This window comes from Sarcophilus harrisii, chromosome 2 (assembly GCF_902635505.1).
Source record: "Sarcophilus harrisii chromosome 2, mSarHar1.11, whole genome shotgun sequence".
Lineage (NCBI taxonomy): Eukaryota > Metazoa > Chordata > Mammalia > Dasyuromorphia > Dasyuridae > Sarcophilus > Sarcophilus harrisii.
The window spans coordinates 509,483,372-509,498,742 of record NC_045427.1 but is presented as its reverse complement, the minus strand read 5'-3'; the positions used below and the strand labels follow the sequence as shown (position 1 = coordinate 509,498,742).

Genomic DNA, 15,371 nt, shown 5'->3' with positions numbered 1-15,371 from the left:
TATTTATTATTGTTTCTTTTTTCCCCTAACAGAAGCATATAAGGTAGAAAAAAATAGCTTTTGTTCATTGAAAATAACTTTCCACAAGAATTATTAATCAAGAAATAAAATAACCTGTGGGGGGGAATCTAAATTTAGGGTTTTTTCCTCTTTTGTGAGACACAGCTTTATATTACCTATTTATCTTTCCTACAGACTCCTTCCTTTCATATGGTAGTTACTCAATAAAGACATGGAAATGACTGATGAGAAAGAAAACCAAATTTTTCAACAACTCATCTTAAAACAAAATAAATTAAGAGATCATTTCAATTTTAATATCTGTATAATTCATTTTGAGGATATAAAACAAATCTATTCTCCTAACTGGGCATTCACCTTCATCAATTATATATTGTAAGAGAAGGAAAAAAAAAAAAAAACTTAATGCAAAAAAAGGGACCAGGCTAGAATAATTTCATTTCTAAGCATAGCCACAGATCTTCTTCCTTCCTCAGAAGTTTAAAGGATTCTCAACAAAAGAAAAAAAAAATAGAATTTCCAGGCCTTTAAAAAAGGCAATTAACAAGGAAAACACACCAAAGTTTTTTTTTTAAGATCCATCATGTCAGGGTTTTTTTTTTTTTTTTTTTAAGGTCCTTACAACTCTGTAACTGCTGCTTGGTACCTGAATTGTAGGTAATATTTGAAAAATTCCTGTCCTGCCACTTAGGGTGTTCCGGTAACCTAGTACTGAACCCATAGCAAGTTATTGAGATATTTGTGCATTAAGAATAGCCAGCACTGCTTCCTTCTGTTGGTGCTCAGAACTCTGGTAAACATTACTAGGGCCTGCTTAGCACCAACAACAGGCTATATGAAATACATTCAAGAGGCCTGGGATGTTGAATTTTTGGTATTGTCAGAAGCCACTCTATTATGTTTTGTCTGGAGTTTTTTTTCCCTGAAACCAGAAGAATAATTTACACTTTAATATCAATATTATAAAAATAAACAATTCTTGAAGCTTAAAAACTCTTTGATTAACAATGATCAACTCTGATTCCATAAGACTGATGAAGAATGCTTCCCAGTTCAAGAGAGATGATGGACTAATATGCAAAATAAGAAACATATTTTTGGTTGTTACCCATGTGAAAATTTCTTTTGCTTGACTCTGTCACAGATACAGAGGCTCTGTCTTTATTTCTAGCTTTTTTTTCCCCCAGTGGATAAAGAGAGATGTGAGGGAAGTAAAAGAAAATTGCTTGATAGTTGTTGGTTTAAAATTATTTTAAAAAAGATCATGATGGATGCTCAGATGAAATACCTGAGAATATCCCCCCCCTTTCTGTGGAAATGAAAACTAAACATGCAAAGGTCATGTGATTTCATTGGTATTAAGAATACCTAACACCAATCACAACCTAGTCATAATTTAGTCTTACAGAACTGCCTGAGAGTCAGAGACTGAATGTTTTGCCTACAGTCACATAGCTGGTAGGTGTGGAGGTCAAAGGCCAGATTTAAAGGCAGATGCTTCTGACTCCAACTGTGAGACACTAACCAAGCTACAATATTTGCAGAATAAAAAGTTTTCAAAAATGCTTTTTGAAGAGAAAACTTTAATGCCAGTCTCAGCTTAGCAACTTCATCCCTTATCACATTTTTATGTGAATCTGCATGATGGGGGATCCTGCTATGAAGATCATGGCACTGGCCGAAAGTTCCAAATTTTATGAAGTAAAGGTGTCTTTTTCTGTGCCTTTTTTCGGTGACTGAAGAGGGTCAGGCTACGGACAAAGACAGAGGCAGAGGCAGACAAACAGAGATAGAAGGAGCGAGAGTGGGGAGAAAGAAATGGGGGGGAAGGGAAGAGAGAGATAGAGGGAGGGAGAAGGAGGAAAGAAGGGAGGGAGGGAAGGAAGGCAGGCAGGAAGGCAGGAAGGCAGGAAGGAAGGAGGGAGGGGGAGGGAGGTAGGGGAGAGGGAAGGAGAGAGGGAAGAAGGGGGAAGGAGGGAGGGAGTAGTAAGCTTGTGCTCTTAATAATAAACTTGAGGGTCTGGAAAGCACTTAGGGATTTAAGAAGATGTTCCATAGAATCATCTTGGCATGGTAGAAAGAGTCAGCCACTCACTAGCAGTGTAACTCTAAATAAGTCACTTCACCTTGTTTGATCTCAGGTCCTTGATCTGTAAAATGAGACTAGATCAGATCAATGACTCTCAAACCATGGACACCAAATTTGTGGGGGCCATGCTGTTATTGAAAGGGTTCCATAAACCATATGCTCACCAAGTATTGTCATTTGGGTTTTATTTAGGTCCAACAAAAGGGTGCATAAAGGGTTTTGTATTAGTAGTTTTATATTATCAATGCTTCATTTGTGCTTAATAGAAGTGGGGTGGAGTGGGGAAGAGTATTTTCTGGCCTTCAGGATGAAATATGACCTTTTTCAGAGTGGCTTTTCTTTATTATGGTTTTTTCCACAATGAATGGATACAAAAACTGCAATTGCCCTGGTGATGGAGTCCAAGAAATTTTTCAATGTGAAAAAAGAGAATTCTTAAAAAAAATACTCCAAAAAGATTTTAGCAGTAGTGAACTACAGATGACCTCTAGAGTTTCTCTCATCTTTAAAAATCTACTTTTAAAAATTTTCTGTAGCTAGAAAGAATCCTACAGCCCAACAAAAATTGGAGACTTTCAATAACTTTTAGATTTTTATAGTTATAGGATACTTTGGGGATACTAGGTCATATGATCACATAAAGCTAATTTCTTTGGTTCACATGAGTCCCTGTTGTGCTTAACTTTTTTTTCCCTGAAAAGTAAGATGGTTGTGTATGTGTACATGTGTATGTGTACACACCTGTGCACATGTATGTGAATATAAAGTATAATTGGCATTCCTGATTCCTGTGGGCATTTAGTATTTATATAATACCAGATTATTTCAATCATTTGAGTGATCTTCCTCAAATAAAATCTTGTTTTTAACAACCAAAAGATAGAAAAGCAATGCAAAAACTATTACACAGCCAGTTGACCAAAATAGAAACTTGCATTTTATATCTTGCTTACCTATAAAAGGCAATATACTCGAGGCTCTGAGTTACAGTTATATTAATAACTAACATTAAAATATCATTTTAGGGATAACAAAGTACCTTGTAAACATTATCCCATTTGGTTTTCATAATTAATTATGATGATGATAAAGGTTAATATACGGCACCTATATTGTCAGGTATTATGCTAAGTACTTTACCATTATTATCTCATTTGATCTTCATAACAATCCTTCAATGTAGGTGCTATTATTGTCCCCATTTTACAAATAAGGAAACTGAGCAAAAAGAATTTCAATAACTTGTCCAGGGTCACACAGTTAGGAAGTATCTGAGGCTGGATTTGAACTCAGACTCTTTCTAATCCTACCCCAGCACTCTCTCCATAGCATCACCTAGCTGCCCTAATTCTCTGAAGCTACAGGTATAAGTAGCTCCATTTTATGGATGAAGAAACTACAACAAAGAGAAGTAAAGTGATTTGCACAGAGTAACACAAGAATTAAATATCTTAGGTTGGGTTAAAACTCAGATTTTCCTGATTCCAAGTTCCATACTCTATTCAAGGTACTATTTTGGTTCTCTTTGTCCTACAGCCCCTAGCACAGCACCAGACATTTAACAGGTGCTTAATAAATGCTTACTGAATAAAACGGAATTTTTTTTAAACTTTTAATCACATGGTTAAACATCACCTCTGAATCCTAAAAATTCCTCTTTCTTATGTAAACATCAAAATATGAGCCTGATGTCCCAGGCCCAAGAACAAGTTTATTAGCCAACCCCAAAGCAGTACGAAAACTCTATCCTTTCGAGACATCAGAAGTGTATTTCTGATTCAGGGATTAACCATAGGAACCAACTAGCCATTACCTCATCTTGCATTTTTATGGCTGTCAGACGGGATTTTTCTGCCTCTATAGTTTTCTCCTTTAATTGCCTTTGCATTTCGGCAAGCTCCCGGCGATTTTTCTCCTTATATTCATCCAGCTGGTTCTGGAGTTCCAGAGTTGATGTCCGTGAAACCTCCATGATGTCAGCCATCTATAGAAAAACATACACATGAAGAAACAAAGAGATTAAGCACTTATTACATACTAGGGATATAGAAATGAACAAGCATAGTAGGCCTGTCCTCAAAGGATTCTAATAGGGGAAGATAAAATATAAAAAGAGGTTAAAGTTGTAAGGAAATCCAACTTTTGGTTCCTGTTTTACCTAAGTTGTCTAGGTAGTCCCATGGAAAAAAATAAGATTTGGCATCAAAAGATTTGGGGTTTGAGACCCAGCTTAATCACTACTACAAACTGTTTTGGGGCAAGTTCAGTGCTCTTTCTGGGCTGTTGTTTTGTTTTGTTTTGTTTTTTTCAATCTATAAAATAAGAATTTAGACTAGATCCTTTTGAAGGTTCCTCCCAGCTCCAAATTCTCTGATCTGATATACAGCCGAATTTACCTTGTCCCTCCCAAAGAGGACAATTCTTTTTTCTAAAAGCCTTTGCAAAGTGCCTGGGGCAGAGGTTAACATGTAGGTTGAAGGTCACCTTCTTTGAAGAAAAAAAATGCTTTTGATGTAATCCCCCAGAGGACATCTGCTTAGTTCATTTTGTGCAGTTCTGATGATGAATAAACTTCATCTCATTAAAAAATTACCTATTTAGGATTGAAGTCTTACTCCTGAGTTCAGAACTAATGTTACAAGGACATTCTTAACACCAACAGGAGCTGTTAATTCAAAAAATAAAATGCAAATCTCTCAAGGCGAAAAAGAGTCTTGGAGTTCACTTACCCCCCAAATCTGTATTTTATGGAGCAGGAAACTGAGGAAGACAAAGAGATGAGAAGGCAACTGGGAAAGTGTAGTATACAAAGTAGACAATGTACTTACTTCCTGCGAGTTAACTTTGAAACTAATAATTTCTTTAAGATTAACTCCAAGTTATCCTGTTCTTGAGCTCTCTCTCCACACACACACACACACACACACACACACACACACACACACACACACACTTCTACATAGTTGTTTATACATTGTCTCCTCCATTAGAATGTAAGCTCCTTGAGGATAAGGTCTACTTTTGCCATTTTTTGTCTCCTAGAGCTTAGTATGGCCTCCGGAATGTAGAAGGTGCTTAATAAATGTGTGTTAATTTGATTTGAAAACCCTCTATCTAGTTAGCACAGAAAGGACCCAAGGGGGGTTTTTACTGTGTAGGAATCACTTATCTCCATAATGCTTCCTGCCCTGTAGGCTTCCTTACCTCCTTGTGTAATTTCTCAATGGTTTTGTCCAGTTGCCATCGCTCATTCTCCATTTCGTTCTTCAACCTCCACAACTGTTCTTTCTGGTCTATCTCATCTTGTAACTTTTCAGACAGATTTTGTTGCTCCTGTGTAGCCTGGCTGAGATTTTTCTACAGATGACAAGGGATAAAGCAGAGATATAACATCATTAACAACCAACTCCTATCACAACCCAATCATCTAAATGTATGGAGCCTGGAAGCTCAAAAAAAGTCATTACCCTGAAGCTACCTTTTGAAAAGCCTCTAATAACGTAGGTAAACTTAGATATGGCATTCCCTCTTTTTTTTTTTAAATAGTATTTTATTTTTTCCAATTACACATAAAGACAATTTTTAACAGTCATTTTCCACAAAATTTTAATTTTCCCCTCTTTCCTATCCTTCCCCCTCCCTAAGACAGTAAGCAATTTGATATAAGCAGGGCTGTTTAAACTTTTTTCAGTCATAACTCCTTTTTGCCTGAGAAACTTTTATGCAACCTCAAGTATATAGGTATATAAAATAGTATACAAATCAAACAATTACTGATAATAAATCATAATCTCATGACCCCCATATTTAATTATTAGATCTCTATATGGGGTTACAACCCATAGTTTAAGAAGCTTTGATATAAGCTAGACATGTACAATTACATATTTCTGTATTATTTATATCCTGAAAGAAAGTCTACAAAACAATGTTTGAAAAAAAATGAAAAATATAAAATGAAACTAGTATGCTTCTATCTGCATTCAGACTCTATTAGTTCTTTCTCTGAATGTGGAGAGCATTTTTCCTCATGAGTCTTTTGAAATTGTCTTAGATTATTGCATTCCTGAGAAGAGCTAAATCAATCATAGTTGATCATCATGCAATGTTGCTTTTGCTATGTATAATGATCTCTTGGTTCCACTGATTTTCTTTTATATCAATTCGCAAAAAGATGGAACTTACTCTATAATAAAAGTGTTTCCAGGTCTATAGGACCCGTCATATTTTTTACTTTCCAGCAAAGCATCACTCTGGGATTCTTTGTAAAAGCAAAGGAAGGCTATTTTATACATACAAAACACACACACACACACACACACACACACACACACACAGACACGCACGCACGCACACATATTTATATAATCAGTATTTTTGTATATGCATACATTTATATTTGTTGTTGTTCAGTCATTTTTCAGTCACACCCATGTAATATATTTATATACAACACATATTTTGTGTGTGTGTGTGTGTGTGTGTGTGTGTGTGTGTGTGTGTTCTCCTAAAAGTTTTAGTGTAGTTTTTCAAGTTTTTAATAAGAGAACTCCTCTAAGACTTTTGGGACATATATATACTTAAATGAGTGTCTAGGACAGGATATGAACTCAGGACTTCTCTGTTGCCAAAAGCGTCAAACTTGCAGCCTAGGAATTCCCAAGGGAAGCCTCAATCACATTAAAATGTAATTGGAAAATATTTAATTTAAAAAAAAACAATAAAAATGCAATTTGTTTACAATAGATAACATATTTTTAAAAACTAAATCATATAACATGTGGCCTGAAGAGGTCCTTACCCATGGATTAGTGACTCTTGTTTCCACTGAGTTTGACCCAACTGCATTGTGCCATGTGCTTAATTACCAGGATTTTTCTTAAACCCAGTATCTTACAAAGTTCTAGAGATAGAATTGCCCTTTGAAAAGGCAATGTAAGTCAGCATGTTACTTTACTAGGGTCATGATGCTAGGATTGCTCCAGCTGGTGAAAAAGAAATCAACTGGAGAAGAATTTTAAAGGAGATAAGATAGTCAGTTCTTCCCCATTCCAATATACCCACCTGCCTCCATTTGATTAAAAAAATGTTAAGTGCTCTGCAGAGAATGGGAATTAGGATGGCTCCAGAAGTATATTGATATTGTATATGACAGACTATTTAAATCCTGCTTAATATCCTGGCCATCTTGAACACGTGACCAACATATTTTTAAGAAAATAATCCATTATCACTCCCCTATTCTGGTAGGTGAGAAGAAATAAATTAAGCATCCTGTACAAATGAGGTGGTAGGGAATGCTGCACCTTCATCACACAACTCGCTGGGGGACAGAAGCAGCACAACACCAGTTTCCTGGTTTATTTACCTTTATAAAGAGTCAAAAGATTGGCTGATAAAGCTTTTACAGCTCCAATTCAAGGCAAATAAACATAAAAATAGAAAGATGAAAGAATCTAAGGCAATGAGACCTTCAGCTTTTGAATAAATGGTTCCTGAAATAACTGGTTATAATTATTTAATGTTTTAGAAGACAGATAATTACATAAAGGGTACAGGTACTTCCCTTAGAATTCTACTAAATGTGAAAAAACAAAGAAGAAATTATGCCTCAATCCTTGAATATGAAGTAATTAGATCAATTTACAAGCATTTATCTTAGCCTTTTTTGTTGTTCAGTCATTTTCAGTTATGTCCAACTCTTCATAACCTCATTTGGAATTTTCTTGGCAGAGATACTGGAATGGTTTGCCATTTCTTTCTCAAGTTCATTTTACAGATGAAGAAACTGAGGCAAACAGAGTTAAGTATTTGGGGTCAAATTTGAACTCAGGAAGATGATTTTATCAATCCAATGTCACACATTCCTTGAGTGACTGTTTTGATTGAAACTAGTTGCTGCCAAGGAAAGGTACCCTGAGTTTATTTGGGATAAAGGACATTTGAGATTTGCTCTTAATCTTTTGTAGCTAGATGCAAATTTAGGAACAGTGGTATGATCAAAATGGCATCAGCATTATTCATTTAAAGTGGTCCTAAGGAAAAACACTTCCCTCAAAATTCTCTCAGTTTATGTAAGCTGAGAAGAAACTCATTGAGTCTCCATCACTTTAAAACAGGTACTACAATTAAAAAAAAAAAAATCAGGTATAAAACAAACAGGTTAAGAAGCCAGCATTAAAAAGTACTCAATTTATCAAATTATAAAATCAACAGCTGGAATTTTTTGTCCTATATTGTGGCAACTCTAGTTTCACAAACTGAAAGGTTTAGAGATCTAAGCTGCAAAGGTTTTGAGTAGTGACCCATCTGGTTTACTTACTTAACTCAATAGCAGAAAGGCCAAAAGGTAGTTCCCTCTTCCACTCCCTAGTCTCAGTAATTCATAAATACCACCAATAATCACACAAATGAGCAAGAGATTATTAAGCACCAATCACATGCCAAATGGAGCAGTGAGGATTGCTGAAGCTAGAGTGAAGAAGACTCATCTTTCTGATTTCAAATCTGGTCTCAGATATTTATTAGCTGTGTGGCCCTGGACAAGTAGCTTAACTCTGTTTGCCCCAGTTTCTGTAAAATGACTTGGCAAAGAAAATAGCAAACCATTCCTGTATGAGACTCCAAATGAGGTCACAAAGAGTCAAACATGACTAAAATGACTGAACAACAAAAACAAATGTGACAGATACCATGCTAAAGGTATGGAAGGGTTTTAATCTGTGACAATAGAGAGAAGGAGTATGTACAGAGATAAAATCCAGGATTTTTTGGATACTGAGACATGATAGAATAGTAAATATCCAAGAGTTTGAAACTTAAAAAATTTAGGACAGCCTTAATAAACACCAATGAATTTCTCCTATTCTTACAAAGACCTAAACACTATTTTAGGCAGTGATCTTTAAATCACAAAAAGAAAACTAGTAAGACCATTTGTGCCAGTTTTTTAGATGGAAACAAATGGCATCTCAGAGTCTAATAAACAGTCTGTCTATACAGTATGATTATTATGGCATTATTTCTGAATATAAACAACGTAGGTAAGAAAAATGAGAACCACAAACCTAAATGGCTAAAATTTGCAGCTGGAACATGAATAGCAAATACTGATACCAGTGTTTTTAGCATATAACACAGAGTGTCCCAAAAGTCTCTATGCTATTTCAAGCTTTAATACCTTTCATAGCTTGAAGTGGCACAAGGTTTTTTCAATATTCTATATTAATATTTTCAAATTGAATGCTGCTGTACAATTCATTAAAAGTTTCACATATGTGAAATTATTTTATGCTGAAATGAACCATCTTTTTTACAGGAATGTTACAAGGAACATGTTTCATAAGTAGCCATGGAAATGACAGTTAACATCATTATTCTGAAAACCTTGTTGAGCTATCCAAGGCAAGTATGATTAGCTCAGGTTTGCTGAGGACTTGCCTAAGATGACACTTAGAGAAAGTGGTTGAGCCAGGATCTGAAGAACTGACTCCATGATGAAGGCTCTTCCCATTATTTCACATTGCCTGTATAATAGAACAGACTTTTCCACAGCTGGGAAAACAGACCTTGAAAAAAGTGGCACGTCAAAGATAATTTTCAAAGCACGAATAGAAATTCCAGAGGAAAAAAAAGGGGGCATTAATATCTCCAGGCTTTCAGCCACTATTTGTTCCGTACAGAGAATTAGCTGTTGACTGTAGATTTACAGCTGGTGAAATCCTTCAGTATGTGTGAAACCTCCTGATATGACAGGACAAAGACACAGATGTTCTCAGACATGTGTAAAAGCTAGGCCCAGGATTTAGTGTTTTCTCCTTTTCTGTTCCCAAATTGCTCACAAACAAATCCATCTGCAATGCCCAACTCTATGTTCCTTTCTTCCCTTTTCTGTTGAAGGAAAACTATCTTCTCTTATCTGCCAATGTTTCAAAGTACATTATTTGAGCCTCTAATTATTTGCATATACATCTAATCTCTCCTATTAGATTTAAGCTCCATATGGGTATCAATTATAACTTATTTCATCTTTGAAACACCAAGACTTAGCTCAATGCTTTATACATGGTAGATGTTCAACGAATGGTTGTTGAAATTTAAGTACGAAAGGAAAAAAAATTCAGCTCTATGTAATTATAATAATCAAACTCAACTCTAATGGAAAAAGAGAAAATGCATCATCTTTGCAGAGGATTCTGGGTTTAGATTAGAATACTGAACACAATGTCCAACTCAGCCGATGTTTTGCTGGACTTCAGGATTTTATTTTTCCTTTTGTTTTTATTGCAAGAATTGGTTCTATGTGTTGGGGAGGTGGGGGACACATATACTTGGAAATAAAGGCAATGTATGAAAAAGGATAACAATAGTTTTAAATAAAACAATTGGACCAACAGTGCTGAAAATACTACATCATTTTGTCTGACAAAGGGTAACCAATCAGAAAAAATTACTGGCCACAATAAAACAATGAAGATCATGAGAATACTAATTAAACATCATTCATTGATAAAGATTCATGGAAGATTTCAATATTAAAAAATAAAGCAAATTCAGGAAGACTGGGGCAACAAATGAGGTGGTAGAGAATGCTGCACCTTCATCACACAACTTGAAAATCAAAGTGTACTTAGTCAATTCAAAATTTCCTTGTCCCTTCCACCCATCCTATCCTATACTCCAGTGTCAAAGGATGGAGTGATCTATCTTCTTGTCAAGATTAATCCTTTTACATCTTTTCTCATCTTTTGCAAGAGGAGTTTGCTCTCTTTATTATTCCTTCCCTCTATTTCCCTTTTATTCTCAGCCTCTTCCTGTCTACTAGCTTTTCCCTGAGTGGCGGTAACTTGCTCAGGTCTCCCCTAACCTTGAAAGCCTTAAATTAATCCTCTTTCCTTCAAGCTACTGTTCTTCCTCTCTTCCCCTTTTCACTGCTAACCACCTAGAATGAATACCACCCAATCACTTCCCAGATCTTTGACCATTGTCTCCCACTTCTTTAACTTTCTAACTATTCTCTTAAAAGATTATTCTAAATTCAATGGCCTTTTGTCAATGTTAATCTTTCTTGACCTTTCTGCAGATTTTGCCATTGTCAATAGACCCGTTCCCACTCTAGATTGTCTGTCTCTCTCTCTCCACCTCCTCTTGGCTTCTGGGATATTGCTCTCTCCTAGTTCTACTCTCTCTCTAGTTCTCCTAGTTCTGATTATACCTTCCCAGTCCCCTTTGAATTGTCATCATCTATCTCCAGCCTCTGAAAGATAAATACACCCCAAAGTTTAGTCCTAAGCCCCCTTTCTGTTCTTTTTCTATATATTCTTTTTTCTTGGTAATCTCATCTGTTCCCAAATGTTCCTTTCTATCAAAGTCTAATCTTTTTTTCTTTTTTCCCCCTTTTGCATCATGGATAACTTTGTAAGTCTATGGACTTCTTCAAAGATTTAAAAAAAAAATAACTGAAGGAAATAGTAAATTTTAGACATCAGTGAAAATAAAGGTGTAATGGTTTTCCTATCCAAGTTCATGGATAGGAAAATTTATTCATTGATCTACTGGAAGGATCCATGGACCTTAGGTTAAGAACCTCTGCTCTACAAGGATGACTTCCAAATCTATTTTTGTAGTTTTACTCTCTCTGTATTCTTAATTCCACGTTAATAATTAACTGTCTGCTGGAAAAATCTTACATCATTGTCTTTATCTCCCACACTGAAAAAAATAACCAGATTTAAAATTTATCATCTTCCTCTAAAATTGTTTCTTCTCTAAGATTTCCCATTTCTACTGAGGGTACCACCATCCTCCTAGTCTGCAAGATTCAAAACTCTATATCCTAATTCCCAATATGCAATTACCAAGCCCCACTGACCTGATTTTCACAATATTTCAGATATTTATCCCTCTATTCAGAGTCACTACCTGAATTCAGGCCTTATTACCTATCACCTAAAATTATTTATATTAATTTCTTAATTGGCCTTTCTGCCTACAATCTCTCCCTTCTCCAAGTTATCTTGCACACAGATTTCAAAATAATTTTCCTGAAGTACAAGCCTAATAATATCATTTTAAAATTTATTTTATTCATAAGTTGTGGAATAAAACAGGCATTTCTAAGACATAGTACAATGAAAAAGATGATTGCATGTGAAATACTATGCAAAATATGCTGTGCCTTTCAAATATGCAACAAAAGTAACATGTAAATTTCTTTTTTTTTCTTCTTTTCCTCACTCCATCCTAGAGATGGTTACCATGAGACAAAAACAGGTAAGTAGGTAGATTTTACTTATATATATCTACACACACACACACACACACATACACATACACACAGTCAAAATAACTTATTCATGTCATTTCCCTACTTCCTACTTAATTCCCTTTTGCATCCAGAACAAAATAGAAATTCCTTATTCTGTTATTGAAGGTACTTCATAATCTGGCCAAGGGTGGCCTTGACAAATGTATTTCACATTACTCCCCTTCAAACTGTTTTTAGCAAAATGGGGTTATTAGTTGTTCCCCAAACTTGACAGGTCATCTCTTACTTTAATGTAGTAACCCAGATCATTTCCTATGCCTGAAATATGTTCCTCAGCTTCAATATTGTCGTCACCTCGCCTTTCCTACCTTCATTCCCTAACTTCTCCTATATTTATCTGGCTTCCTGCCATATTCTGTCAATAAAATACAAACTCCTTCAGTTGAAATGCGTCCTAGTTTTTATCTTTCTATACTCAGAGTCCAGTACAGTGTCTAGTTCAAGATGGGCATTTAAAAAATACTTGCTGAACTACAGGGTCAGGCTAAAAACAACAACAACAACAACAACAACAACAAAAACAAATAAAGTGCTGATTTCCAGACTCTGAATTTGTGCTTAGAGTGTGAGAAGAAACACTGTTTGCTTAGTCTTTTCTAGCTACAAATAGTCATTTTTAAATTGGTCTCTGAATGTTTCTCACCACTTAGCACTTCCATGTGCCTGAAGTTTTATTTTTCACAAGTGGAAAAATTCAACAACTCTTTCTTCTCTACATTTCTCCAAAACATTGACTTTCTGGTGTAAAGAACACCTGCCTAGGGGTAATTTCAAATGCTATTTCTTTAAAAATCATGCTGGGAAGGATATCAAAAAACACAAATATATTATACAGAGGTCATTACACAAAATTCTATCTTTAGAAAGTACCCTTCAAATCATGTTTTCTGATCTACCAACTAAACATTCTAATCTGCTACTTTGGGTATCAGCAACTGCTTAGCTTCAATTAATACCTTTATGATTACTGATTTTATAAGCTTCTAGTATAGTACAATTTCTCACAGATTTGTTTTAAAAGACTAACATGACAGATTTGGAGAAATGATTATGTAAACCTTTTCACAAAATTCCCATTTCACCTACTAGAAACTGTCAAGTTTCTAAGGATCTGACTTCTAAATGGCACTTCATGAGAACAGCCAGAAAAATGATCGAAAGTTGTCATGACATTATAGCAGAAAGATGGCAGGGATCCTTCCAGGGAGAGAAGGAGGAAAGATGAAAGAATTTCTTTACATTCTTTAGCCATAATTTATTTGATGTTTCATTGGAAAAAGATTAAAATCATACCCCTAATTTTTACCTGAATGTTCTCAAATTGACTCTCTAGAACTCTTTTTGCTGACAGCATTTCCTTTTCTTGGTCTCTGGCACATAAAAGGGCTTCTTCCAACTGCTGCTTTTCTCCCTACAATAAAAAAAAGGAGGGGGGAAACAATACTGAGAACAAATGAAACTGTGTCAATGAAATTGCCATTGTGTGGTCAAGTAAGCATCAAGAGTAGTAGAAAACAGGAGAAAAAACAAAGAGCTTGTCACAAGTCCAGGATGGACCCCCAATAAATAGCAGGAATTCTATTTAATTCTGTCAATCTAGATGGATGCACATAAAGCAAAATTATTTAAGCCAATAGCATTGGGAAATGGAACATTTAACCTTTAATTGACTATTCAGGGTCATAAATGGGAATATCCATTTGTAGGTAATGCTGTTATTCTATCAATTATATGTGTATTTTATTTAGTTTTTCTCACTCCTTCTCTAATGATTAACGTTACCATTGTCCAGGCTCTTTCCCTCCCTGCTCCAGACTCTCCAATAATATATCTCAATAGTATATTCTTATGAATATTTGCTTTTTCAAACTTCTAAGTATTGGCAAATGAGATATAGCCAAGATTACTTTGTATTGTATCTTTCAAGTAAAGTAAGAAAACCTAAAGGTTCATTCCTTTAAATTGAAGCATATAAACATTAGGACACGGATTTCATGATAGGCACTGCACTGGTTCAAGATTCTTTTTACTTCTAGTTCTTGGCTCTGATCCAGGAAGCCGAGGCTGCTTGAAGCCCTCTTCATAAGTGAAATTTTACCGTGAATATGCATCTGTGTATCATACACACAGAGAGCCTATATCAACACTGTTCCCACACCTCTTTATGAGCTGCTCTCACATTTACACAGTTCCACATAGGACTAAATATGATTCTGGTTGCACAAAAGAGTCTGATATTACTTTACACTTAAATTATGATTCTAAATCCCTTCCCACATCAAAACATTTCCCTCCCCCATACACAAAGGGAAAGGAAATAAAGAACAGATGTTATTAAACCACAGCTTGCTCCATTGATTCTTACCTCACATTTCTTTAGTTTTTCCTTCATTTTAACTTCATCTAATTTCATGTCATCAACCTGTGTCTGAAGTTGCATCGTGCTTCGTTCTAGTTCTCTGATCTTTTCCTGTAGTTTCTCATTTTCTTCTGTTAGAGCCTTCACCTGGTTTTCTGTTCCTAATTGAGCTGGCTGTGAAGTACTATTCTGATGGGCCAGGACTGCAACATTCTGTGAAAAAGGATGTAGTAGAGGACTGTTAAAACTCTTCTGGATGCTGGGAAACCGAAATGCTCTGACTGAACATGAACATTCAGTTGGGGGGCGGAAAGGATAGTTCCTCCCACCCATTCCTTCTTTTTGTTTAATCAATCAATAAACAATTAATGATTGAGGTAATTGACAGCCTAAGTTCACATAGAAATATAAATTATTTATATATATATATGTATATATATATGTGTATATATATACATATATAAATTAAATATAAAGTAATTTTGGAAAGAGTACTAGTGGTTCAGAAGAAGGAGGTAGATCATCAAAGATGCTGTGTATAAACTGATACTTGAGCTGTGTCTTGAAGAAAGAGA

At 35.4% G+C, this 15,371-nt stretch overlaps 1 protein-coding gene across 1 annotated transcript in view; it reads right to left on the bottom strand.

The window, feature by feature from the left end:
* Positions 1-15,371, bottom strand: part of CGNL1 (cingulin like 1) — a 201,046-nt gene that overhangs the window by 28,244 nt on the left and 157,431 nt on the right. The window contains exons 9-12 of the mRNA XM_003755724.4: positions 14,803-15,009; positions 13,744-13,848; positions 5,315-5,467; positions 3,924-4,094 (exon numbers count right to left, since the gene is read on the bottom strand). Of these exons, the coding sequence (XP_003755772.1) occupies positions 3,924-4,094; positions 5,315-5,467; positions 13,744-13,848; positions 14,803-15,009 (636 nt within the window). The remainder of the gene's footprint in view (positions 1-3,923; positions 4,095-5,314; positions 5,468-13,743; positions 13,849-14,802; positions 15,010-15,371) is intronic.